Source organism: Pelophylax lessonae (assembly GCF_965119305.1).
Source record: "Pelophylax lessonae genome assembly, chromosome: 9".
NCBI lineage: Eukaryota > Metazoa > Chordata > Amphibia > Anura > Ranidae > Pelophylax > Pelophylax lessonae.
In genome coordinates this window covers 260,211,453-260,237,428 of record NC_138776.1, presented here as the reverse complement: position 1 = coordinate 260,237,428, position 25,976 = coordinate 260,211,453, and the positions used below count along the sequence as shown (strand labels likewise).

The following is a 25,976-nucleotide window of genomic DNA, read 5'->3' as shown; positions in this document are numbered from 1 at the left end:
GTCCCCTACTTGTGTCACCTTCTTCTTCATCACTGTCCCCCACTTGTCTCCTTCTTCATTACTATCCCCCACTTGTGTCACCTTCTTCTTCAACACCTTCCCCCCACTTGTCACCTTCTTCTTCATCACTGTCCCCCACTTGTCACCTTCCTCTTCATTACTGTCCCCCACTTGTGTTACCTTCTTCTTTATCACTGTCCCCCACTTGTCACCTTCTTCTTCATTACTGTCCACCACTTGTGTCACCTTCTTCTTCATTACTGCCCCCACTTGTGTTACCTTCTTCTTCATTACTGTCCCTTATTTGTGTCACCTCCTTCTTCATTACTGTCCCGGTCCCCACTTGTGTCACCTTCGTCTTCATTACTGTCCCCCACTTGTGTCACCTTCTTCTTCATTACTGTCCCCCACTTGTGTTACCTTCTTCTTCATTACTCTCCATTACTTGTGTCACCTTTCTCTTAATTACTGCCCCGACTTGTGTTACCTTCTTCTTCATTACTGTCTCCCACTTGTGTCCCCTTCTTCTTCATTACTGTCCCCCACTTGTCACCTTCTTCTTCATTACTGCTCCCCACTTGTGTCCTCTTCTTCCTCATTACTGTCCCCACTTGTATCAACTTCTTCTTCATTACTGTCCCCCTCCCCCAGTGCCCCAACTTGTGTCACCTTCTTCCGTATTACTGCCCCCCCTTGTGTCCACTTCTTCATTACTGCCCCCCACTTGTGTCACTTTCTTCTTCATTACTGTCCCCCTCCCCCAGTGCCCCAACTTGTGTCACCTTGTTCTTCATTACTGTCCCCCCACTTGTGTCCCCTTCTTCTTTATTACTGTCCCCCACTTGTGTCCCCTTCTTTGCTACTGCCCCCCACTTGTGTCACATTCTTCATTACTGTCCCCCACTTGTGTCACCTTCTTCATTTCTGTCCCCCTCCCCCAGTGCACCCACTTGTGTCACCTTCTACTCCAATCCAGTTCCTCACCTTCTAATATCCCTCTGGTGAGTGGTGGTGGTCCAGTCCACTGGTTCGGGGTCCCAGACAGTCGGGCCATAGAAGGGGAAGAGGAGAAGTTGGGCACTACAGTCAGCAGTGGATTTGAGCCAGTTTAGCAGATGCCGCCCGGAGGTGGGTGGAGACAGTGACACTGGAGTCTAAGGTGAAGAAGATCCGTCCCTGCCCTGCAAGTCACCCTGGAGTCTGGGGGCTGAAGAAGGAGGTAATAGGAGGAGACAGTCAGCAGTGAAGTACAGCACTAGACACAGGCCTCGCTCTGCTCAGCCTCAATCTGAGGCTCTGACGTCACTGGTTGCTAGATGCCAGGCGGGGTGGCCCTAGCAACCAGTTCCTGGCGATCAGTTATGGTGGCTGTGTGTCCTCTATTTCATTTCGGGACACTGTAATGTCCCGGAATGAAGGTGCCCGGGACACAGGACACAAATGTCAATTGCGGGACAGTCCCGGGCAATCCGGGACATGTGGGCACCAAAGAATGGGTAGATGCTTTCCCTCTGAAGTCTAATTAGAAAAGTCAAATTAGAATTCAGAGGGAAAGCATCTGCCAATTATTTTGACAAATATACGATCATATCAGTAAAACATTTACCGCACGTATGGAGGATGCTGTAAGGTATTGTCTTCTCTGATGTGTAACAAGGATTCCTTTCTGGTTTAAACATTTCCCGCACTCTGTACATGACAAGGACACAAACCTGTGTGAATTTTCCGATGTTTAACAAGGTCTCCTTTATAAATGAAAGTTTTCCTGCACTCTGAACATGTATAAGGACACTAACCCATGTGAATTCTCTGATGTTTAACAAGGTCTCCTTTATAAACGAAAGTTTTCCCACACTCTGAACATGTATAAGGTCGCTCACCCGTGTGAACTCTCCGATGTTTAGCAAGATCTCCTTTATAAGTGAAAGATTTTCCGCACTCTAAACACGAATAGGGACGCTCACCCCTGTGAACTCTCTGATGTTTAACCAGGTCTCCTTTATGAATGAAAGATTTCCCGCACTCTGAACACAAATAAGGACGATCACCCGTGTGAGTTAACTGGTGTGCAACAAGTCCTCCACTTTTAGTGAAAGATTTCCCGCACTCTGAACAAGAATAGGGTCGCTCACCTGTGTGAATTCTAAGGTGGGCAACAAGGCCTCCTTTTGTAGTGAAAGATTTCTCGCACTCTGGACACACATAAGGCCACTCCCCCGTGTGAATTCCCTGATGTTTAACAAACTCTCTCTTAAGAGTGAAAGATTTCCCGCACTCTGAACATGAATAAGGATGCTCACCCGTGTGAATTCTTTGATGCTCAACAAGTCCTCCTTTCTGAGTGAAAGATCTCCCGCACTCTGAACATGAATAAGGGCGCAAACCTGTGTGAATTCTCTGGTGTATATCAAGGTCTTTTTTATAAATGAAAGATTTCCCGCACTCTGAGCAAGAATAGGGGCGCTCACCCGTGTGAATTTTCTGGTGTCTAACAAGATAAGATTTCTTCTGGAAAGATTTCCCGCATTCTGAACATGAATAGGGATGCTCCCCGGTGTGAATTATCTGGTGTCTACCAAGGTCTCCTTTAGAAATGAAAGATTTCCCGCATTCTGCGCATGAAAAGGGACGCTCCCCCGTGTGAATTCTCTCATGATTAACAAAGTCTCGTTCATGACTGAAAGATTTCCCGCACTCTGAACATAAATAGGGATGGTCTCCTGTGTGAACTTTCTGGTGTGCAACAAGGTTTTGTTTATGTTTAAAACATTTCCCACACTCTGAACAAGGGAAAGGACGCTCACTCGTGTGAACTCTCTGGTGCTGAATAAGTTTTCCTTTCCCAGTGAAACATTTGCCGCACTCTGAACACGAGAATAGATTCTTGCTGTGGTGAGCTCCTTCATGAGGTAAGGAAGATTCCTTGGGATTAGAAGGATCTGTTGATCTATCTGCAATGTGAGATCCTAAATGGATATTTGCAATCATAGTATGTGATTGGTGAGAAGATTCCCCCTGATCAGAGGGATCCATTGATGTCTCCGGACAGGAAGGTCTGTGATGGATATTTTGTGTATTTGGATTTCCTCCTGGAGGATCCTGTGTGATGACATTATCTTCTGACTTACAATCAGCAGATAATAGAAGATGTCTCTCCGAGGAATTCCCGACATCACATCCATCTGTTGGAAAGAAATGTAAAAAAATAAAATATATACTGTGTATATATATTATATATATATACACACACACACACACACACTTTATACATACACTATATTACCAAAAGTATTGGGACGCCTGCCTTTACACGCACATGAACTTTAATGGCCTCCTGTCTTAGTCCGTAGGGTTCAATATTGAGAGTTGGCCCACCCTTTGCAGCTATAACAGCTTCCACTCTTCTGGGATGGCCGTCCACAAGGTTTAGGAGTGTGTCTATGGGAATGTTTGACCATTCTTCCAGAAGCCCATTTGTGAGGTGAAGGCCTGACTCGAAGTCTCCGCTCTAATTCATCCCAAAGGTGTTCTGTCAGGTTGAGGTCAGGGCTCTGTGTACTAGGCCAGTCAAGTTCCTCCACTCCAAACTCGCTCATCCATGTCCTATTGGACCTTGCTTTGTGCACTGGTGCGCAGTCATGTTGGAACAGGAAGGAGCCATCCCCAAACTGTTCCCACAAAGTTGGGAGCATGAAATTGTCCAAAATGTCTTGGTATGCTGACGCCTTAAGAGTTCCCTTTACTGGAACTAAGGAGGCCAAGCCCAACCCCTGACAAACAACAGCACACCATAATCCCCCCTCCACCACCAAATGGTTTGGACCAGTGCACAAAGCAAGGTCCATGAAGACATGGATGAATGAGTTTGGGGTGGAGAAACTTGACCTCAACCCAACAGAACACCTTTGGGACGAATTAGAAACTGTGAGCCAGGCCTTTTTTTCGTCCACATCAGTGCCTGACCTCACAAATGCGCTTCTGGAAGGATGGTCAAACATTCCCATAGACACACTCCTAAACCTTGTGGACAGCCTTCCCAGAAGAATTGAAGCGGTTATAGCTGCAAAGGGTGGACCAACTCAAAATTGAACCTTATGGACTCAGACTGGGGTGCCATTAAAGTTCATGTGCATGTAAAGGCAGGCGTCCCAATACTTTTGATAATATAGTGTACATGTGCATGCAAGATGTATACATGCAGATATAGATTGGTGGAGTGTCTGTATTCTTCCTAAAATGACAATGGGAAGAATCCTGAAGGGGTTATTATATTAATTTTTGCATACTCTTTTGGACTCGTCATCTGTTTCTGGGATCCAAAAAACACAATACTCTTTAGAAAAGAACCAAGGTTTTTGAAACCTTTTTCCCCCAGTGGTACAAATTTTGAGCTACTCTTGTTCAACATGGAGGACATCTCCTCCTTTATTAGGGGAAACATTGTGAAATCTTAAGTGCTTACAGTAAGAACATCATCAACGTATCTATGGACTAAGACTGGGATGCCATTAAAGTTCATGTGCGTGTAAAGGCAGGTGTCCCAATACTTTTGGTAATATAGTGTATATACAGAGACTGAGAATTGCTTCTTTCATAGTGTCTGTTTCTTACTTGTGTTTATAAGTTGCAAAATTCCATCCTGTCCACTCTTCATAATCATCCCAACCTCCTCCGTGGATGGCTGATCCCCTCCCACATACATCTCAAATTCTTCTTTAACTTCAGCTTTTATAATCATCCGTTCTTCACCCTAAACCCAAAAATAACAGAAAACATCTATTAAAGTCAACTCAATGCATATACTACAGATGCAAATAACAGCAGCCATCCATTGCCCGGTCTTCCTTGGCTCCCTTCTTCATGTCTGCCATCTCTCACTGCACATCTGACCATAGAAGCTACGCTCAGGGTGGTATCTTCCACCATCTCTTTACCGGACATTCTCCGCGCCCCTCTTCTTGATTTTGATTCAGGTACTAACAAGCACCTTGATCGTCTTTTGGACATCAGGGAATTTTGAAATGTTCATTTTTTAACTTCATTTGTCTCTCCTTCATTGACAGCTATCCTACATTTGTTAACCCTTCTGTCGATGTCTGCTCAGCCTATCAGATTTGCCACTTTTTGCAGTTCAATCTAGCTCACATTGGCAGCCTTAGGGAGAAGACCACTTTTGAGAACCTGTACACTGCATGCCTCACCTGTTATCTCAACTATACAAACTTCTGTTTTCTTCTCCGCTGGCATATGTTCCTCCCTCTTTTTACTGTCCAGTCGCAGGCTGATCGGAGAAGACACAAACCAGCAGGTGCTACTGACCTGAAGCAGAGATAAATCAGGTCTACTGCCCATTACCTGTGAGCCTAGGAAGCCCGGGACCCATTCTCTAGTGGCACGTCAACATGTCAGCCTGGACTTACAGGAACAAAGAACAGCCCCATGTCCTTCAGTATGCACCTCCATTGGAGGAACACGAGGAGGAAGAGGAATTAAAAATAACTGTGGCACATGTGGCCATCATCCATAATTGTATCAACAAGAAAAAGGAGGGGAAAAAAAGTTGGACTGTACAGGGCAAAATGGAGGGATAACAAAAATTAAGTAAAATAGTTTTTTTTTATTATCAAAAATATGTAAAAACAATGCACAGTAACAAGTACAAAATAACTACTAGATAAAAAATAATTCCTCAACAGAAATTATGACTGATACAATGAGTACTGTATATTGCATAGGTCTTCGGTGCCGACGCGTTTCACCAAATGCTTCCTCAGGGCTACAAAGACCATACAGTACCCATCTAGAGTGGTGCACTTGCAGAGAGTATTCCCTGGGCAGGGGCCAGGACCATATTAGGGGACAACCATCTAGTATTGGTAATTTGTTTATCCTCCCATATGTGTCCAAACAAAGTATGATTTGATAGGTATTAAGGATTAGTGGAAAGGTTCCCTCACAAAATGTTGTCCCCTCATAGATAGAAAAAGGTAAGCCATGACCCCGCTATAGACCTTCCCCCTGTGTCAATTAGGGTATAGCAATCTCAGAATACTGTATTGCCTCAATACCTAGTATGGAGATCCACATATCCAGTATCAAAATCCTGTGGGCTTATAAAGTGCGGCGTGACCACAAGGTTGTCCCTCTCTAATGGAAGTTATGCCATCTTTGGGATTTGAACCCATGGTGAGAGTATTTATAGGTAGGATTGCTAACCATTACGCTATTGGGCTCAGCACAGATGGAGGAAGAGGACTCATGGTGGCATGTGACTGGAGTTAAGACGATAAGTCGATAAAAGACGATAAGGGAGTTTTGGCCACAGAGGACAGGGAAAAGGCGTTAGTGTTAAATAAATTCTTCTCTTCAGTCTTCACAAAAGAATCGGGGGGCTACACTAACCCAGCTTGTAAGGCCAAACTAAACAACACACCTCAGGAAATACCGCCATGGCTAACAGAAGATAGACTTAGAACTAAACTAGAGAAACTTAACATAAATAAATCACCGGGACCGGATGGCTTGCACCCGAGGGTTCTTAAAGAGCTCAGCCAGGTGATTGCCAGACCATTATTCTTGATCTTTAAGGATAGTTTACAGACGGGTATGGTGCCAGCTGATTGGAAAAAAGCCAACGTGGTACCAATATTTAGAAAGGGGCAGAGATATATCCCGGGTAACTATAGGCCGGTCAGCCTAACATCAGTAGTCTGCAAGATTTTGGAGGGGTTGTTAAGGGACCACATACAAGACTTTAGTAATGAAAACGGTATTATTAGTAGTAATCAGCATGGATTCATGAAAAATCGTTCTTGCCAAACCAATCTATTAACCTTCTACGATGAAGTGAGCTGCCACCTAGATAAAGGGAAGCCTGTGGATGTGGTGTACCTGGACTTTGCAAAGGCCTTTGACATCGTTCCCCACAAACGCTTACTGTTCAAACTAAGGAAGGTAGGTAAGGACCATAAGGTGAGTACCTGGATAGAGAACTGGCTCCAGGGGAGGTTGCAAAGGGTGGTGATTATTGGGGAGTACTCAGATTGGGCGGGTGTGGAAAGTGGGGTCCCCCAGGGTTCTGTCCTGGGCCAATCCTGTTTAATTTATTCATAAATGATCTAGAGGAGGGGATATCAAGCAAAATCTCAGTATTTGCAGATGATACTAAACTAAGCATGCCAATATCTTCTGGGCAGGATGTGGAAACCTTACAAGCGGACCTGAACAAAATAATTGGGTGGGCAACTACATGGCAGATGAGGTTTAATGTTGAAAAATGTAAAGTAATGCAACTGGGTCCCAGAACCCTGAAAGCAAACTACTCACTGGGGGGGGGGGAACCTCTGGGTGAGTCTAGGATGGAAAAGGACCTGGGGGTACTGGTAGACAACAGGCTTGGCAGTGGCATGCAATGCCAAGCCGCTGCAAGCAAAGCCAACAGAATACTGGGTTGTATAAAAAAGGGGATTCACTCCAGAAATAAAGAGATTATTCTCCCACTCTACAAGACTCTGGTCCGGCCACATCTGGAGTATGCTGTCCAGTTCTGGGCACCGGTCCTCAGGAAGGATGTGCTGGAACTGGAGAAAGTCCGGAGAAGGGCAACAAAAATAATTAGGGGAATGGAGGACATCAGCTATGAGGAAAGACTACAAGCACTGAACTTATTCTCTCTGGAGAAGAGACGATTGAGGGGGGATATGATATCAATGTACAAATACTGTACTGGAAACCCTAGCATATGGAAAAACCTATTCAGAGAAAGGAAATACAATAAGACACGTGGCCACTCACTAAAACTAGAGGAAAGGCGGTTTAACCTTAAAATACGCAGGGGGTTCTTCACTGTAAGAGCAGTAAGGATGTGGAATTCTCTTCCGCAAACAGTCGTATCAGCAGGGAGCATTGATAGTTTCAAAAAACTATTAGATGGGCACCTTAAAGACCACAACATACAGGGGTATACAATGTACGGTTAACAGTAGACACACACACACATCATAGGTTGAACTGGATGGACTGATGTCTTTTTTCAACCTCACTAACTATGTAACTATGTAACTTAAGACCCACAGAAGAAAGGAACGTATGTTAATTTAGAAGGAACAAGGAATACATTTAAGGGGTGAAAATGTAGGATACTGAAAGGAGCTAGAAATGGGGATAGGGGGTGAGGGGAGCAAAGGCTGCACTTCAGATGTAGAAGTAAGCATTAAAACAAGAGACTACATAGAAGAATGTCATCTTATAGTTTTGAAAACAGTTTGAGTTCTAATTGCTCAGTCCCCTCTACCTGATGATGGTGAGGGATGGTGTCATCTTCCTGTATGGAATCCCAGGAATACAGAGGACCCCCCTCCTCCATAGATCGCTGATCTCCAAACATCTCTTCTTTTTCCACTTTAACCTCAACTTTGATGTCTTTCAGTTTTTTGCCCTAAGGAGCCAATATGATAGAATAGATTTGTAAAAGGAAACAAGAGATGACATAGAAGAATGTTATCTCGAAGTGTAGAATTGTACTTGAGTTCCAGTTGCTCAGAACCATCTACCTGATGATGGTGAGGGATGGTGTGACCTTCCTGTGTGGAATCCCGGGAATACAGAGGACGGGGATATTTCTCTGGTGGGTTCCCATTACTGGATCCATCTGTAGGAAACACACACACTGACTGAATACATTGTTTCTATGTGTTTATCAGATGATGGGGGATCTAGGTGGACCCTCCGTACTGCTCACCCCTAAACAATAAAATCTCCTCTTACCCCGTGATGTGAGGGGCGGCTGATTCTCCATCATGACATCCTGGTAGAGATCCTTGTGTCCTTCTAAACGCTCCTTCACAGAGATAGTGACATTCTGACACCTTATAGGAAGCTGACACACACAATGATACAGTCACCAGTAAATATGTAACAAATAAAAATCTTTGTGTGTGTGTAGTTTTCAATAATACTTTAACTACTTCCCACCCTCCTGCCTGCAAATGATGGTGGAGCAGTGCGGTTCTCGTTCTGGGACGACCTTATATGATGGCACCCCAGAATGGCCGCTCGTGCGCAGTGCAGCGATCATGACCGCTCGTGCACAGTGCAGCGATCATGACTGCGTCGTGTTCCTAGGACACAGCGTGACCCTGATCTCGGTACAGAGTTCATGACATGGCTCTTTACCAATGTGATTGGCTGGGTCACAAGTAAATGCAGAAGTGCCGTTTATTGGCTCTCCTCACCTCACACTCTCAGAGAGCTGATCAGCGACATCTCCTCGCAGGGGAGGTCAGTATAGGTAATCAGGGCACTGATCATCAGTGATCATAACGTAGTGGCACGGTGGCGTAGTGCTTGCGCGGCACAGTGCCGTAGTGGTTGGGCGGCACAGTGGCGTGGTGGTTGGGCGGCACAGTGGCTTAGGGGTTGGGCGGCACAGTGGCGTAGGGGTTGGGTAGCACAGTGGAGTAGGGGTTGGAAGGCACAGTGGTGTAGGGGTTGGGCGGCACAGTGGTTGGGAGGCACAGAGGAGTAGGGGTTGGACGGCACAGTGGTGTAGTGGTTGGGCGGCACAGTGGCGTAGGGGTTGGGCGGCACAGTGGCGTAGTGGTTGGGAGGCACAGTGGCGTAGTGGTTGGGTGGCACAGAGGCGTAGGGACTGGGCAGCACAGTGGCATAGTGGTTGGGAGGTACAGTAGGGTAGGGGTTGGGCGGCACAGCGGTGTAGTGGTTGCGCAGCACAGTGGTGTAATGAGTTGAACTTTCATCCAAGGGCAAAAGGGTTGCTGGTTCGAATCCCAACCACTGGGACTCTACCTGCATGGAGTTTGCATGTTCTCCCTGTGCCTGCGTTGGTTTCCTCCCACACTCCAAAGACATGCTGGTAGGTAAATTGGCCCTACTATGTGTATGTATGTATGTATGTGAGTCAGGGACCTCAGATTGTAAGCTCCTGAAGGATAGGGACTGAGGTTAATGTATAATATGCAATGTAAAGTGCTGTGTAAACTGACGGCACTTTATAAGTACCTGAAATAAATAAATTACCTCCTCTGCTGCCAGTTCTAACATCTTCTCTCTACTTCCTCACAATTCCAGCTCTCACCCGGAACTTCCTTTATGGACCCGTACATCACTTCCTGTTCATAAGTTACTGCACTTCCTGTCTGTATATTACTTCCTGTCTGCACCTGACATCACTTCCTGTCTCCGTGTTCTTCTCAGTATACAGTAAACCCCCTCTCCATCGCGGTTCAGTTTTTGTGGTCCCGGTAAATCGCGCTATTTTAATTAGGACCCATTAATTCGGATATAATATTTTGCCATTTCGCGGTTATGTAGCGGTGAATCAGAGAATCAGAGCGAGGCTGCGGTGGAACGCATGCCTCACTCGTGGACCGCACCGAGCGCAGTGACGTTAGAGGGGGCGGTAACGCGATTCGGAGCATGTGCAGATGTGCTCCTTTGCCAACCACAAGCAAGAATGCCCACAAGAATGCCACCCAAACGCCCATCATCTAAGGCTAAGGCTTCTGGTGAGCCAAAACAAAAGAGGAAGTTCCTTACAATTCAGGAGAAGGTGAAACTTCTTGATATGATAAAGGAAGGACAGAGTTATGCTGCTGTAGCCCGCCATTATGGTATGAATGAGTCAACGATTCGATACATCAAAAAGGATGACAAGAATATCAGGGCAACTGCTGCACTGTCCATCAACCAAGCTGCAAAAAGAGTTGTTTCTTACCGCAATAAAAACATTGTTATGATGGAAACTGCATTGGTCATTTGGATCCAAGATTGCAGAAAAAAAAGCATCACATTGGATGGTAACACCATCAGGACTCAGGCAAAGAAGCTGTACGACACTTTTGCCAATCAAGGAGGCTCTGAAGAAGGCTCTGCCGCAGCTGAGTCAGACAATGGCAATCCTGATAAGCCTTCTACTTCTAGTGCAGGTACATCTTCATCAGGAGACTTTTCTGCCAGCAAGGGGTGGTTTGACCGCTTCCAGAAACGCTATCAGTTGAAGAGTGTTTCATTGCAAGGTAAATCTGCATCTGCCGACAAAGAAGCTGCTACAAGGTACACCAATGAGACCTTCAAGAGTTTCATCGAGGAGGGTGGGTACCAACCAGAGCAAGTCTTTAATATGGATGAGACCGGCTTGTTTTGGAAGAGAATGCCCAAACGCACCTACATCATGAAGGAGGAAGCCCGAGCCCCTGGATTCAAGGCTTATAAGGACAGAGTAACCTTGGTTATGTGTGGAAATGCTGCTGGGTTTATGATCAAGCCAGCCCTGATCTACAAGGCCAAGAACCCCAGAGCATTGAAGCATAAAAACAAGAACCAGCTACCAGTCCATTGGATGCATAACCCTAAGGCTTGGATGTCTAAACACCTCACAACTGAGTGGTTCCATAATTGTTTCATCCCAGCCGTCAAGGTCTACCTTGCCGAACTTGGCCTTGATTTTAAAGTGCTTCTGCTGATGGATAATGCAGGAGGCTACGCCATGGATCTATCATACGAAGGAGTGCAAGTTGAGTTCCTTCCACCCAACACCACGTCTTTAATTCAGCCTATGGACCAGGGTGTGATACGAGCATTCAAGGCGCTGTACACTCGCAACTCCTTGAATCATCTTGTTGAATCCATGAACAATGATGATAATTTCAATTTGAAGAACTACTGGCGTAATTACACCATTGCAACTTGTCTGGAGAACATACAAAAGGCCCTCAAGGAGATGAAGAAGGAGACCCTGCATGCCTGTTGGAAGAAGCTTTGGCCAGAAATTATTCATGAATATGAAGGGTTCTCTCCTGACGAAGTTCATCATTCAGCTGTGGACAAATCAATTAGGCTGGCGAAGTTGCTAGGAGGTGAAGGTTTTCAGGATATGACCCAGGATGACGTCAATGACCTAATTGAAACCCATTCAGCTCCACTAACCAATGAGGATCTGACAGAACTCACCAAGTCAGCGAATGAGGAGGAAGTGGAGGAACATGAGGGGGAGGAAGAAGATGAAGGCTTGTCAATTGAGCGCCTTGGCAGGGTCATGCGTACGGCCAATGACCTGAAACAGATGTTAGCTGAGTGGGATCCTGACATGGTTCGTTCACTGCAGTTCCAAAACAGCATTGATGGAGCCATTCAGGTGTACAAGAACCTCCTCGCCCAAAAGAAGAAACACGCCCAGCAACTGCCTTCACAAAACAGAAGAAGGCCACATCCACCCCAAGTACCTCCACAGGCACCTCTGATGTAGCAGTGGAGGTCATGGAGCAGCAAGAAGACGACCCACCTACACCAAAAGAAGCGCCTGCTGAACCTGCGCCTTCAAAAGGACAGTAGCTGCTCTTATTTGCTTATTTGCTGCTTATCGTCATCTTCTTTTCTGATACTGTACAGTACTCTTTTTTTTTTACTACTGTACAGTATACAGTACTGTACTGTTAGCACAATATTTTTGTGTTTTTATAATGCTCTTGCTCTCTCTCTATCTTTTATGCATTTTTATTGCTTAAAAGTTTGTTTAAAGACCTTTAAATGCTATTAAAAAGTTAACAAAACATGCCTAGGGTGTATTTAAATAGGGTCTTTCTATTTTACGGATTTTCACTTTTCGCGGGTTGGCTCGGAACGTAATCCCCGCGATGGAGGGGGGTTTACTGTAATAGGAAAAGATTTTATTAAAGGGGGAGTCCCGTCTCTTTTCACTATGTGAATATTATAAGATAACACTGCAATGGTTAACAAAATAACCACCAGATCCTTTAACCATGTTAGAAAATTGCTGGTAAAAGCACAACAAAATTAAGTATTTTAATTGATTACTTGCCGTGTTTTTCCATAAAACATTTTTTCCTCCACTAGCATTGTGTGTCTATGTGTCTGTAAGACTCTCATTTGTTCCTGTCTAACTAAGGTAAATTTTGTAAGTAGAAGGAATACGGCGTACATGTGTGGTGTATACAGAGTAGGCTCGGAACCAGAGGTTCTGGATGTACAGTTGGATAAATGGTTCTATATTTAGAATGTATCTGGTCTATAAACCAGAGGCTCTGGATGGACAGTTGGATAAATGGTTCTATATTTAGGATGTATCTGGTCTATAAACCAGGGGCTCTGGATAGACAGTTGGATAAATGGTTCTATATTTAGGATGTATCTGGTCTATAAACCAGAGGCTCTGGATGGACAGTTGGATAAATGGTTCTATATTTAGGATGTATTTGGTCTATAAACCAGAGGCTCTGGATGGACAGTTGGATAAATGGTTCTATATTTATGTAGCACCCTACAGGTAGGTGCTAGGTAAAGATATAGTGGGCCTTGTCTGCCTAACAGCAGGGCTGTGATTTAATAGTTAGGGTGTCATGGTTTCCAGATGTGCCTGCTGAAGGGGGCGTCTCCCCACTGGCGCCTGTGAGAGGCTTCTCATAGGGCAGTGGAGGAAACCCAATCAGGGGACACATCCAGGCTTGTAACTACCCCAGGAGGCAGATTGTGCTGCAAAGGATTCTGGGAGTGGGTATAAGTTTGGGGGTGGCATGTGACACAATATCTTTGGTGGGAGCAGAGTCCCAGGAAGGAGAGTTCCACAGCACAACAGTGTCAGGAGTAGGGATGATTGAATGGTTCGGGTCGACCATCGGTTCGACCCGAACATTGACCGTTCGAGGTTCGGCCGAATTCCGAAAGTTCGGAATTCGGCAACCAGAACCGACCAAAATGCAATGGGACAGGAACTGGGCTTTAAAAGCCCGTAATTGGACCAGAACCATCAGTAAAAGCCAATTGAGGGGGCAGGAGAATGCTAGGAATGTGATTGGAGTGACTAGGGGGTTCAGAGGCCAATCATTAGTGAATGTGCCCCCCAGTATATAAGATAGCCCCGCCAAATCTCTACCATTTTAATACAGGGCTGTGGAAGAGAGTGGAAGCAGTTCTGTTACTTCTGCTCTCAAAGTGTCATTTAGCAATTATTAGTGTGAGGAAAGGGATATCTAGTGTAGTTAGGGTACTATTTTCCACTATAGTTAGATTTAATCATTTAGTTTCTGTAGGGAAAGTGTTGAGTGTAAGAGGACCGTAGTGTAGTGTAGGGTTAACTGAATCTGACTGCTATGGCAGGGTGACAAAACCCTTCCATTTCAGGGTGAGCGCTATAGAGAAAAGATTGTTTCTCTTAAGCCCCGTACACACGTACCGATGGTCGGCATACAAATGTTCCTCTTTTCTCCCCGGGATGTCGGTGTCTGCTGAAAAGTGCAAAGACAGCACAAGGACAGCACAAGAATTTTGTCCGCCGACTGCAGAAGTGATGTCATGTAATGGTTAACTTTCCCTGTGTTTTCTATTTTCTGAGCATGCCCAGTCTTGCAAATCTGCGGTCTGTCGGCCGAATTGTGTACTGACAGGCGAACAATCGTCCGTTCTGGTGTCGGCATACAAAAATTTTCATGTTTGCAAGAAAGACTTTTGTCCGCGGATTGTGCGCAGACATCTGTCGGAGGCACCATACTAACACGCGTACAATCGGCAGATCCTTCGTCCACCGACGTTTGTATGCCGACGATCGGTACGTGTGTACGGGCCTTTAGAACACTTATGCCTCGTTTCCACTGAGCGGAACGGTTCGGGTCTATATATACCCCTACACAGAAGTACAGATGTTATGCCTGCCTCCAAAGACGCCCAAAAAATGCCCAAAAAAACGCCAGCTACAAAAACGCCCAGGTGTGTTTTTGCAGCAGGCGTTTTTTTGGGGCATTTTTTTGGGGTCTTTGGAGAGAGGCAAAACATCTGAAATTCTGTATAGGGGTATATATACACACACACTTATATGTATTTATACACATACACACATATAGGTGTGAAAGGAGAGAAGCCATATGGGTGTTAATAATTTCATTAGCGCAAGCATAGTGTTCTGCTACTTTCACACCTATATATGTGTATGTGTATATATACATACATGTGTGTGTGTGTATATATACCCCTACACAGAAGTTCTGATGTTATGCCTGCCTCCAAAGACCCCAAAAAATGCCCAAAAAAACGCCTGCTACTAAACCGGCAAGGTGTGAAAATAGCAGAGCCACTATCCTGTTCTATATTAATTGTAATACAAACAAACTTTTTTTTTTCTGGTTCTGGACATGCTACAGAGCTGAAACTTCACAGGTACACTTTTTAGACCCCCAGACACTAAATCCAAAGAAATCTCATTTTTTTTCAATAATTTTTTCAATATTTGGCTCTCTATCAAAAATGACAATTTTTAAGAACTTTTTTTTGTGTGATTAATAGTCCCTGGGGCATGACCCAGAACCCTAGGCACTTTTTAGGGCTAGGGCATTAGGGCTTAAAAATTGTGTTTGTTGATTACCGAAGTTCGGATCCCATTGATTTCAATGGGGTTCTGAAATCCGGGCCAAACTTTCGGGAAGTTCGGGTGTTCTGGTCGAACCGAACTTTTGAAAAGTTCGATCATCCCTAGTCAGGAGTTCTACAGTTCTCAGTCCTGGATCTTTTGGACTAATAGTCGAGGATTCCACACTTCTGCGTTCTACAAGATATTTATGGCATCAAGGAAGCGCCAACAGGCATTTCTCAGGAGTAAAGTCCCACATGTAATAAGTTCAAGCCTCAAGGAGTATCCCACTCATTCCCTTCTCCCATCCCCCTTAAACCAAATAAAAACCACAAACAAAGATGCCGGAGTTGTCGCAGCTTCAGTTGTCACATCCAGGGTCACAGCTCACATGGGCTGGAGATAGTACCAGTACTAATGGCAGACCCACATCAGGCCACAGGCCTGGAAACCTTGCTACATTTAGGATGTATCCGGTCTATAAACCAGAGGCTCTGGATGGACAGCTGGATAAATGGTTCTATATTTAGGATGTGTCTGGTCTATAAACCAGAGGCTCTGGATGGACAGTTGGATAAATGGTTCTATATTTAGGATGTATCTGGTCTATAAACCAGAGGCTCTGGATAGACAGTTGGATAAATGGCTCTATATTTAGGATGTATCCGGTCTATAAACCAGAGGCTCTGGATGGACAGTTGGATAAATGGTTCTATATTTATATATAAGAAAATGGAGGCTGTTAAAAAAGCCTTGATTGTAACATGACAAAATGTGGAAAATTTCAAGTGGTGTGAATACTTTTTAAAGGCACTGTATAATACTTTAACTTAGTTACATATAACACTGGTCAAGTCTTCTATTGTGGCCTAATAGCATCACTTAATGTATCTCACAAAAGTAAGTACACCCCTCACATTTTTGTAAATATTTTATTCTATCTTTTCATGTGACAACACTGAAGAAATGACACTTTGCTACAATGTAAAGTAGTGAGTGTACAGCTTATATAACAGTGTAAATTTGTTGTCCCCTCAAAATAACTCAACACACAACCATTAATGTCTAAACCACTGGCAACAAAAGTAAGTACACCCCCTACGTGACAATGTCCAAAGTGGGTCCAATTAGCTATTTTCCCTCCCCGGTGTCATGTGACTCGTTAGTGTTACAAGGTCTCAGGTGTGAATTAGGAGCAGGTGTGGTAAATTTGGTGTTATCGCTCTCACTCCCTCATACTGGTCACTGGAAGTTCAACATGGCACCTCATGGCAAAGAACTCTCTGAGGATCTGAAAAAAAAAGAATTGTTGTTCTCATAAAGATGGCCTAGGCTGTAAGAAGACTGCCAAGACCCTGAAACCGAGCTTAAGCATGGTGACTAACACCATACAGCGGTTTTACAGGACAGGTTCCACTCAGAACAGGCCTCGTCATGGTCAACCATAGAAGTTGAGTGCACGTGCTCAGCGTCATATCCAGAGATTGTCTTTGGGAAACAGACATGAGTGCTGCCAGCATTGCTACAGAGGTTGAAGGGGTGGGGGGTCAGCCTGTCAGTGCTCAGACCATACACTGCACACTGCATCAAATTGTTCTGCATGGCTGTCGTCCCAGAAGGAAGCCTCTTCTAAAGATGAAGCACAAGAAAGCCAGGAAAACAGTTTGCTGAAGACAAGCAGACTAAGGACATGGATTACTGGAACCATGTCCTGTGGTCTGATGAAACCAAGATAAACCTAATTAGTTCAGATAGTGTCAAACTTGTGTGGCGGCAACCAGGTGAGGAGTACAAAGACAAGTGTGTCTTCTCTACAGTCAAACATGGTGGTGGGAGTGTCATGGTCTGGGGCGGCATGAGTGCTGCCGGCACTGGGGAGCTACAGTTAATTGAGGGAACCATGAATGCCAACATGTACTGTGACAAGCTAAAGCAGAGCATGATCCCCTCCCTTCAGAGACTGGGCCGCAGGGCAGTATTCCAACCTGATACCAACCCCAAACACCTCCAAGATGACCACTGCCTTGCTAAAGAAGCTGAGGGTAAAGGTGATGGACTGGCCAAGCATATCTCCAGACCTAAACCCTATTGAGCATCTGTGGGGCATCCTCAAACGGAAGGTGGAGGAGCGCAAGGTCTCTAACATCCGCCAGCTCCGTGTTGTCATCATGGAGGAGTGGAAGAGGACTCCAGTGGCAACCTGTGAAGCTCTGGTGAACTCCATGCTCAAGAGGGTTAAGGCAGTGCTGGAAAATAATTGCAGGAGTCCCAATACTTTTGGTAATTTAGTGTGTGTATATATATATATATATATATATATATATATATATATTATATATACACACACATACACACATATACATACACACTGTATTTTATTTTTTATCAGTATTTTAAAATGGTTACTAATAATCACAGGACTCATTTAATTTTTGTTTTTAATCTCAATTTATAACCATATAGAAGACACGGTAATACATGCAACAGAGCAACAGACTCCGGTACAATTCTGGTTACAGAAATGAAAAACTAATATATATATATATATATATATATATATATATATATTTTTTTTTTTTTTTAACAATATTTTAAAATGGCTACCAATATACACCAGACTCATTACATTTTTTTTTTTAAATCCTTATTTATAACCATATAGAAGACACAGTAATACATCCAAAAGAGCAACAAACTCCGGTACAATTCTGGTTACAGAAATGAAAAATCTCAATTTAACAATTTATTAACAATTTATTTAAAATGGTTCCCAATATACACAGGACTCAATTAATTAATATTGTTCATGTCCCTTCATAGAAAACTTACACATCTGACATCACTATTCTATTTTGTTGATAATATATCTTCCCATTTTTATCAAAAAGATATTAAAATTTCCTATTTTCATCTGGGATTTCCCCACGCGTTTCCTGGAAGTGTTCGGTGCATAGAGCTCAGATCTGAGTAATTACCCCGACCTTCAGTTCTGGAAAATTCCATCACCAGGAATGAATGTACTACGAAAGGATATCAGGAGTTTTATGCTGCAATGCAGAGAAATCCTCAGTGCACACATTGGGTTCGATTTACTAAAATTGGAAGGTGTAAAATCTGGTGCCGCTCAGCATAGAAAACAATTCGATTCTAGTTTTTTTTTTTTTTTTCCTCAAAGCTTAATTGAACAAACTGAAGTTAGAAGCCGACGGTCCTTTCACACTTCTCACTTCGACCCAAAGGTGTAGGACATGTGAAATGCCAAATATCTCTAGGAGAGCCATTCCAACTGACACTACTGAAGTCGCTGTGACTTCAGAAAAGGTTCCTGCACTGATCCCACTTTGACATGACTTCAATGCCAGAGAGAGTAAAAACACTTCAAAGTTATATTAAAGTCGGGCACTGAAAATCACATTGGATTAGGCAAGTGTGAAAGGGGTCTTTTTGGCTACCATCAGATTTTGAACTCACTTCGTTTTAATAAATCAATAATAATGTCCTCAATATTAACCAATCCCTGGTAGGGAAATTCCTTTATCATCAGTGTCCATATCTCCACCACACATTGTTCCCTCAGTAGTGTCCACATCACTGACCACTCTCTGCACCCCTGTGATGAATCTCTTTACTCAATGCCTCTACTACATTCTCCGACAACTCTCCTCCACCATCCACACTACATTCTCCGACAGCTCTCCTCCACCATCCACACTACATTCTCCGACAGCTCTCCTCCACCATCCACACTACATTCTCCTACAGCTCTCCTCCACCATCCACACTACATTTTCCGACAGCTCTCCTTCCACCATCCACACTACATTCTCCGACAGCTCTTCTCCACCATCCACACTACATTCTCCGACAGCTCTCCTCCACCATCCACACTACATTCTCCGACAGCTCTCCCTCATCATCCACACTACATTCTCCGACAGCTCTCCTCCACCATCCACACTACATTCTCCGACAGATCTCCTCCACCATCCACACTACATTCTCCGACAGATCTCCCCCACCATCCACACTGCATTCTCCAACAGATCTCCTCCACCATCCACACTACATTCTCCGACAGCTCTCCTCCACCATCTACACTACATTCTCCGACAGCTCTCCTCCACCATCCACACTACATTCTCCGACAGCTCTCCCTCATCATCCACACTACATTCTCCGACAGCTCTCCCCCACCATCCACACTGCATTCTCCGACAGCTCTCCTCCACCATCCACACTACATTCTCCGACAGCTCTCCTCCATCATCCAAACTACATTCTCCGACAGCTCTCCTCCACCATCTACACTACATTCTCCGACAGCTCTCCTCCACCATCCACACTACATTCTCCGACAGCTCTCCCTCATCATCCACACTACATTCTCCGACAGCTCTCCCCCACCATCCACACTGCATTCTCCGACAGCTCTCCTCCACCATCCACACTACATTCTCCGACAGCTCTCCTCCCACCATCCACACTACATTCTCCGACAGCTCTCCCCCACCATCCACACTACATTCTCCGACAGCTCTCCTCCACCATCCACACTACATTCTCCGACAGCTCTCCTCCCACCATCCCCACTACATTCTCCGACAGCTCTCCTCCCACCATCCACACTACATTCTCCGACAGCTCTCCTCCATCATCCACACTACATTCTCCGACAGCTCTCCTCCACCATCTACACTACATTCTCCAACTGCTCTCCCCCACCATCCACACGACATTCTCCGACAGCTCTCCTCCCACCATCCACACTACATTCTCCAACAGCTCTCCCCCACCATCCACACTACATTCTCCGACAGCTCTCCTCCACCATCCACACTACATTCTCCGACAGCTCTCCTCCACTATCCACACTACATTCTCCGACAGCTCTCCTCCACCATCCACACTACATTCTCCGACAGCTCTCCCCCACCATCCACACTACATTCTCCGACAGCTCTCCTCCACCATCCACACACATTCTCCGACAGCTCTCCCCCCACCATCCACACTACATTCTCCGACAGATCTCCTCCACCATCCACACTACATTCTCCGACAGCTCTCCTCCACCATCCACACTACGTTCTCCGACAGCTCTCCTCCCACCAATCACACTACATTCTCCGACAGCTCTCCTCTGCCATCCACACTACATTCTCTGACAGTTCTCCTCCGCCATCCACACTACATTCTCCGACAGCTCTCCTCCACTATCCACACTACATTCTCCGACAGCTCTCCTCCACCATCCACACTACATTCTCCGACAGCTCTCCTCCATCATCCACACTACATTCTCCGACAGCTCTCCTCCACCATCTACACTACATTCTCCGACTGCTCTCCCCCACCATCCACACGACATTCTCCGACAGCTCTCCTCCCACCATCCACACTACATTCTCCGACAGCTCTCCCCCACCATCCACACTACATTCTCCGACAGCTCTCCTCCACCATCCACACTACATTCTCCGACAGCTCTCCTCCATTATCCACACTACATTCTCCGACAGCTCTCCTCCACCATCCACACTACATTCTCCAACAGCTCTCCTCCACCTTCCACACTACATTCTCCGACAGCTCTCCCCCACCATCCACACTACATTCTCCGACAGCTCTCCTCCACCATCCACACTACATTCTCCGACAGCTCTCCCCCACCATCCACACGACATTCTCTGACAGCTCTCCTCCCAGCATCCACACTACATTCTCCGACAGCTCTCCTCCCACCATCCACACTTCATTCTCCGACAGCTCTCCTCCACCATCCACACTATGTTCTCCAACAGCTCTCCTCCACCATCCACACTACATTCTCCTCCCACTATCCACACTACATTCTCCGACAGCTCTCCCCCCCCCCATCCACACGAAATTCTCCGACAGCTCTCCTCCACCATCCACACTACATTCTCGGACAGCTCTCCTCCATTATCCACACTACATTCTCCGACAGCTCTCCCCCACCATCCACACTACATTCTCCAACAGCTCTCCTCCACCATCCACACTACATTCTCCGACAGCTCTCCCCTCACCATCTACACTACATTCTCCGACAGCTCTCCTCCACCATCCACACTACATTCTCCGGCAGCTCTGCTCCACCATCCACACTACATTCTCCGACAGCTCTCCTCCACCATCCACACTACATTCTCTGACAGCTCTCCTCCACCATCCACACTACATTCTCCGACAGCTCTCCTCCACCATCCACACTACATTCTCCGACAGCTCTCCTCCACCATCCACACTACATTCTCCGACAGCGCTCCTCCACCATTCACACTACATTCTTCAACAACTCTCCCCCACCATCCACACTACATTCTCCGACAGCTCTCCTCCACCATCCACACTACATTCTCCGACAGCTCTCCTCCCACCATCCACACTACATTCTCAGACAGCTCTCCTCCCACCATCCACACTACATTCTCCGACAGCTCTCCTCCCACCATCCACACTACATTCTCCGACAGCTCTCCTCCCACCATCCACACTACATTCTTCGACAGCTCTCCTCCCACCATTCACACTACATTCTTCGACAGCTCTCCTCCCACCATTCACACCACATTCTCCAACAGCTCTCCTCCACCATCCACACCACATTCTCCGACAGCTCTCCTCCACCATCCACCCTACACTCTCTGACAGCGCTCCTCCACCATCCACACTACATTCTCTCTCAGCTCTCCTCCACCATCCACACTACATTCTCCGACAGCTCTCCTCCCACCATCCACACTACATTCTCCAACAACTCTCCTCCACCATCCACACTACATTCTCCGACAGCTCTCCTCCACCATCCACACTACATTCTCCGACAGCTCTCCTCCACCATCCACCCTACACTCTCTGACAGCGCTCCTCCACCATCCACACTACATTCTCTCTCAGCTCTCCTCCACCATCCACACTACTTTCTCCGACAGCTCTCCTCCACCATCCACACTACATTCTCCGACAGCTCTTCCCTCACCATCTACACTACATTCTCCGACAGCTCTCCTCCACCATCCACACTACATTCTCCGACAGCTCTCCTCCACCATCCACACTACATTCTCCGACAGCTCTCCTCCACCATCCACACTACATTCTCCGACAGCACTCCTCCACCATTCACACTACATTCTTCAACAACTCTCCCCCACCATCCACACTACCTTCCCCGACAGCTCTCCTTCCACCATCCACACTACACTGCATTTTCTGGTGCTTGATAAGTTTATCTTTTCTATAAAAAGATTTCCCGCACTCTGAACATGAATAAGGACGCTCACCCGTATGAGTTCTCTGATGTGCAACGAGACCATTTTTCTGAGTGAAAGATTTTCCGCACTCTGAACATGAATAAGGACGCTCACCCGTGTGAATTCTCTGATGTTCAACAAGGATTTTTTTCTGAGTGAAAGATTTCCCGCACTCTGAACAGGAATAAGGATGCTCTCCCATGTGAATTCTCTGATGTACAACAAGGCTTCCTTTATGAATGAATGATTTTCCGCACTCTGAACATGAATAAGGATGCTCTCCCGTGTGAATTCTCTGATGTCTACCAAGGCTTTCTTTATGAGAGTAAGATTTTCCACACTCCGAACATGAATAGGGACGCTCACCTGTGTGAATTCTCTGATGTATAATAAGGAGTGTTTTGCAAATGAATGATTTCTCACACTCTGAACATGAATAAGGACGCTCACCCGTGTGATTTCTCTGATGCCGAATAAGTTCTCTTGTATGAAAGAAAGATTTTTCGCACTCTGAACATGAAAATGGACGCTCACCCGTGTGAATTCTCTGATGTCGAACAAGCGCTTTTTTGTTATGGAACAATTTTCCGCACTCTGAACATGAATGAAGACGCTCACCCGTGTGAAGTCTCTGATGGTTAGCAAGGCCTCTTCTACGAGTGAAAGATTTCCCGCACTCTGAGCATGAAAAAGGACGCTCAATTCGGTGAGCCCCTTCATGGGGTAAGGAAGATTCCTTGGGATTAGAAGGATCTGTTGATCTATCTGCAGTGTGAGATCCTAAATGGATATTTGCAATCATAGTATGTGATTGGTGAGAAGATTCCCCCTGATCAGAGGGATCCATTGATGTTTCCGGACAGGAAGGTCTGTGATGGATATTTTGTGTATTTGGATTTCCTCCTGGAGGATCCTGTGTGATGACATTATCTTCTGACTTACAATCAGCAAATAATAGAAGATGTCTCTTCGAGGAATTCCCGACACCACATCCATCTGCTGGGAAGAGAATGTAAAAAATAAAATATATACTGCGTGTGTATATACACATTTTATATATATATATATATATATATATATATATATATATATATATACATACACACTATATTACCAAAAGTATTGTGACGCCTGCCTTTACACGCACATGAACTTTAATGGCATCCCAGTCTAAGTCCATAGGATTTAATATTGAGTTGGACCACCCTTTGCAGCTATACCAGATTCAACTCTTCTGGGAAGGCCGTCCACAAGGTTTAGGAGTGTGTCTATGGGACTGTTTGACCATTCTTCCAGAAACGTATTTGTGAGGTCAGGCACTGATGTTGGACAGGAAGGCCCGGCTTACAGTCTTTGCTCTAATTCACCCCAAAGGTGTGCTGTCAGCTTGAAGTCAGGACTCTGTGCAGGCCAGTCAGGTTCCTCCACCCTAAATTCGCTCATCCATGTCTTTTTGGACCTTGCTTTGTGCCCTGGTGTGCAGTCATGTTGGAACAGGAAGGGGCCATCCCCAAACTCTTCCCACAAAGTTGGGAGCATGAAATTGCCCAAAATGTCTTGGTATGCTGACGCCTTAAGAGTTGCCTTTACTGGAAGTAAGGGGCCAAACCCAACCCCTGAAAAAACAATCCCACACCATAATCCCCGCTCCACCAATTGATTTGGACCAGTGTACAAAGCAAGGTCCATAAAGACATGGATGAGGGAGATTGGGGTGGAGGAACTTGCCTGGCCTGCACAGAGTCCTGATCTCAACCTGATAGAACACCTTTGGGATGAATATGAGACTGCGAGCCAAGCTTTTTTGCCCACATTAGTGCCTGAGCTCACAAATGCGCTGCTGGAAGAATGATTAAACATTCCCATAGACACACTCCTAAACCTTGTGGACGGCCTTCCCAGAAGAGTTGAAGCCGTTATAGCTGCAAAAGGTGGGCCAACTCAATATTGAACCCTACGGACTAAGACTGGGATGCCATTAAAGTTCATGTGCGTGTAAAGGCAGGCGTCCCAATACTTTTGATAACATAGCGTACATGTGCATGGAAGACGTGTAGGTGCAGATATAGATTGGATACATATGTGGAGTGTCTGTATCCTTCCTAAAATAACAATGGTAAGAATCCTGAAGGGGTTATTATATTATTTTTTGCATACTCTTTCGAAACTCATCATCTGTTTCTGGGATCCAAATAACACAATACTCTTTAGAAAAGAACCAAAGTTTTTGAAAGGCTCAACCTTTTCCCCCCAGTGATACAAATTCTGTGCTACCCTTGTTCAACATGGAGGACATCACATCTTTTATTAGGTGAAACATTGTGAAATCTTAACTGCTTACAGTAAGAACATCATCAACGTATCTATGGACTAAGTCTGGGATGCCATTAAAGTTCTTGTGCGTGTAAAGGCAGGCGTCCCAATACTTTTGGTAACATAGTGTATATATACAGAGACTGAGAATTGCTTCTTTCATAGTGTCTGTTGCTTACTTGTGTTGATAAGTTGGGAAATTCCATCCTGTTCACTCTTCAAAATCATCCCAACCTCCTCCGTGGATGGCTGATCACCCCCCACATACATCTCTACTTCTTCTTCTTTAATCTCTGATTTTATATTCATCCGTTCTTCACCCTGAACCCCAAAATAATAGAAAACATCTATTAGTCAACTCAATGTATAGATTACAGATGCAAATAACAGCAGCCCTCCATTTTCCGGTCTTCCTTGGCTCCCTTCTTCATGTCTGCCATCTCTCACTGCGCATCCGACCATCAGTGAATTTTGAAATGTTCTATTTTTTAACTTCTTTTGTCTTTCCTTCATTGACAGCTATCCTACATTTGTTAACCCTTCTGTCGATGTCTGCTCAGCCTATCAGATTTGCCACTTTTTGCAGTTCAATCTAGCTCACATTGGCAGCCTTAGGGAGAAGACCACTTTTGAGAACCTGTACACTGCATGCCTCACCTGTTATCTCAACTATACAAACTTCTGTTTTCTTCTCCGCTGGCATATTTTCCTCCCTCTTTTTACTGTCCAGTCGCAGGCTGACCGGAGAAGAGACAAACCAGCAGGTGCTACTGACCTGAAGCAGAGATAAATCAGGTCTACTGCCCATTTCCTGTGAGCCTAGGAAGCCCGGGACCCATTCTCTAGTGCAGCCCTCAAAAATTCCACTTGCCTGCTCGCATTTTGCGAGTGGATTGATGAGCAAGGCTGTACTGTAGGGGGAATATGCAGCTCCTCCATTCAGCCTGCCTCGCCTGTCACAAGGCTGTGTGTGTGTGTTTCATAGCCCAGTGAGCAGCCCCCCCCCTCCA

At 45.4% G+C, this 25,976-nt stretch overlaps 2 protein-coding genes across 2 annotated transcripts in view; both read right to left on the bottom strand.

Moving 5' to 3' along the window:
- The window catches only part of LOC309564412 (uncharacterized protein), a 1,531,146-nt gene that overhangs the window by 62,585 nt on the left and 1,442,585 nt on the right, over positions 1-25,976 (bottom strand). Inside the window, 1 exon segment of the mRNA XM_082269040.1 lies at positions 22,768-23,284. Within this exon segment, the coding sequence (XP_082125166.1) occupies positions 22,768-23,284 (517 nt within the window).
- Positions 1,647-9,264, bottom strand: LOC309563470 (uncharacterized protein; the record flags this gene model as incomplete). Its single annotated transcript, XM_082267860.1, has 5 exons — positions 1,647-2,649; positions 2,818-3,182; positions 4,612-4,750; positions 8,294-8,437; positions 9,241-9,264. 5 exons carry the CDS (start codon positions 9,262-9,264, stop codon positions 1,792-1,794), a joined length of 1,530 nt encoding a protein of 509 aa, XP_082123986.1. The 3' UTR covers positions 1,647-1,791.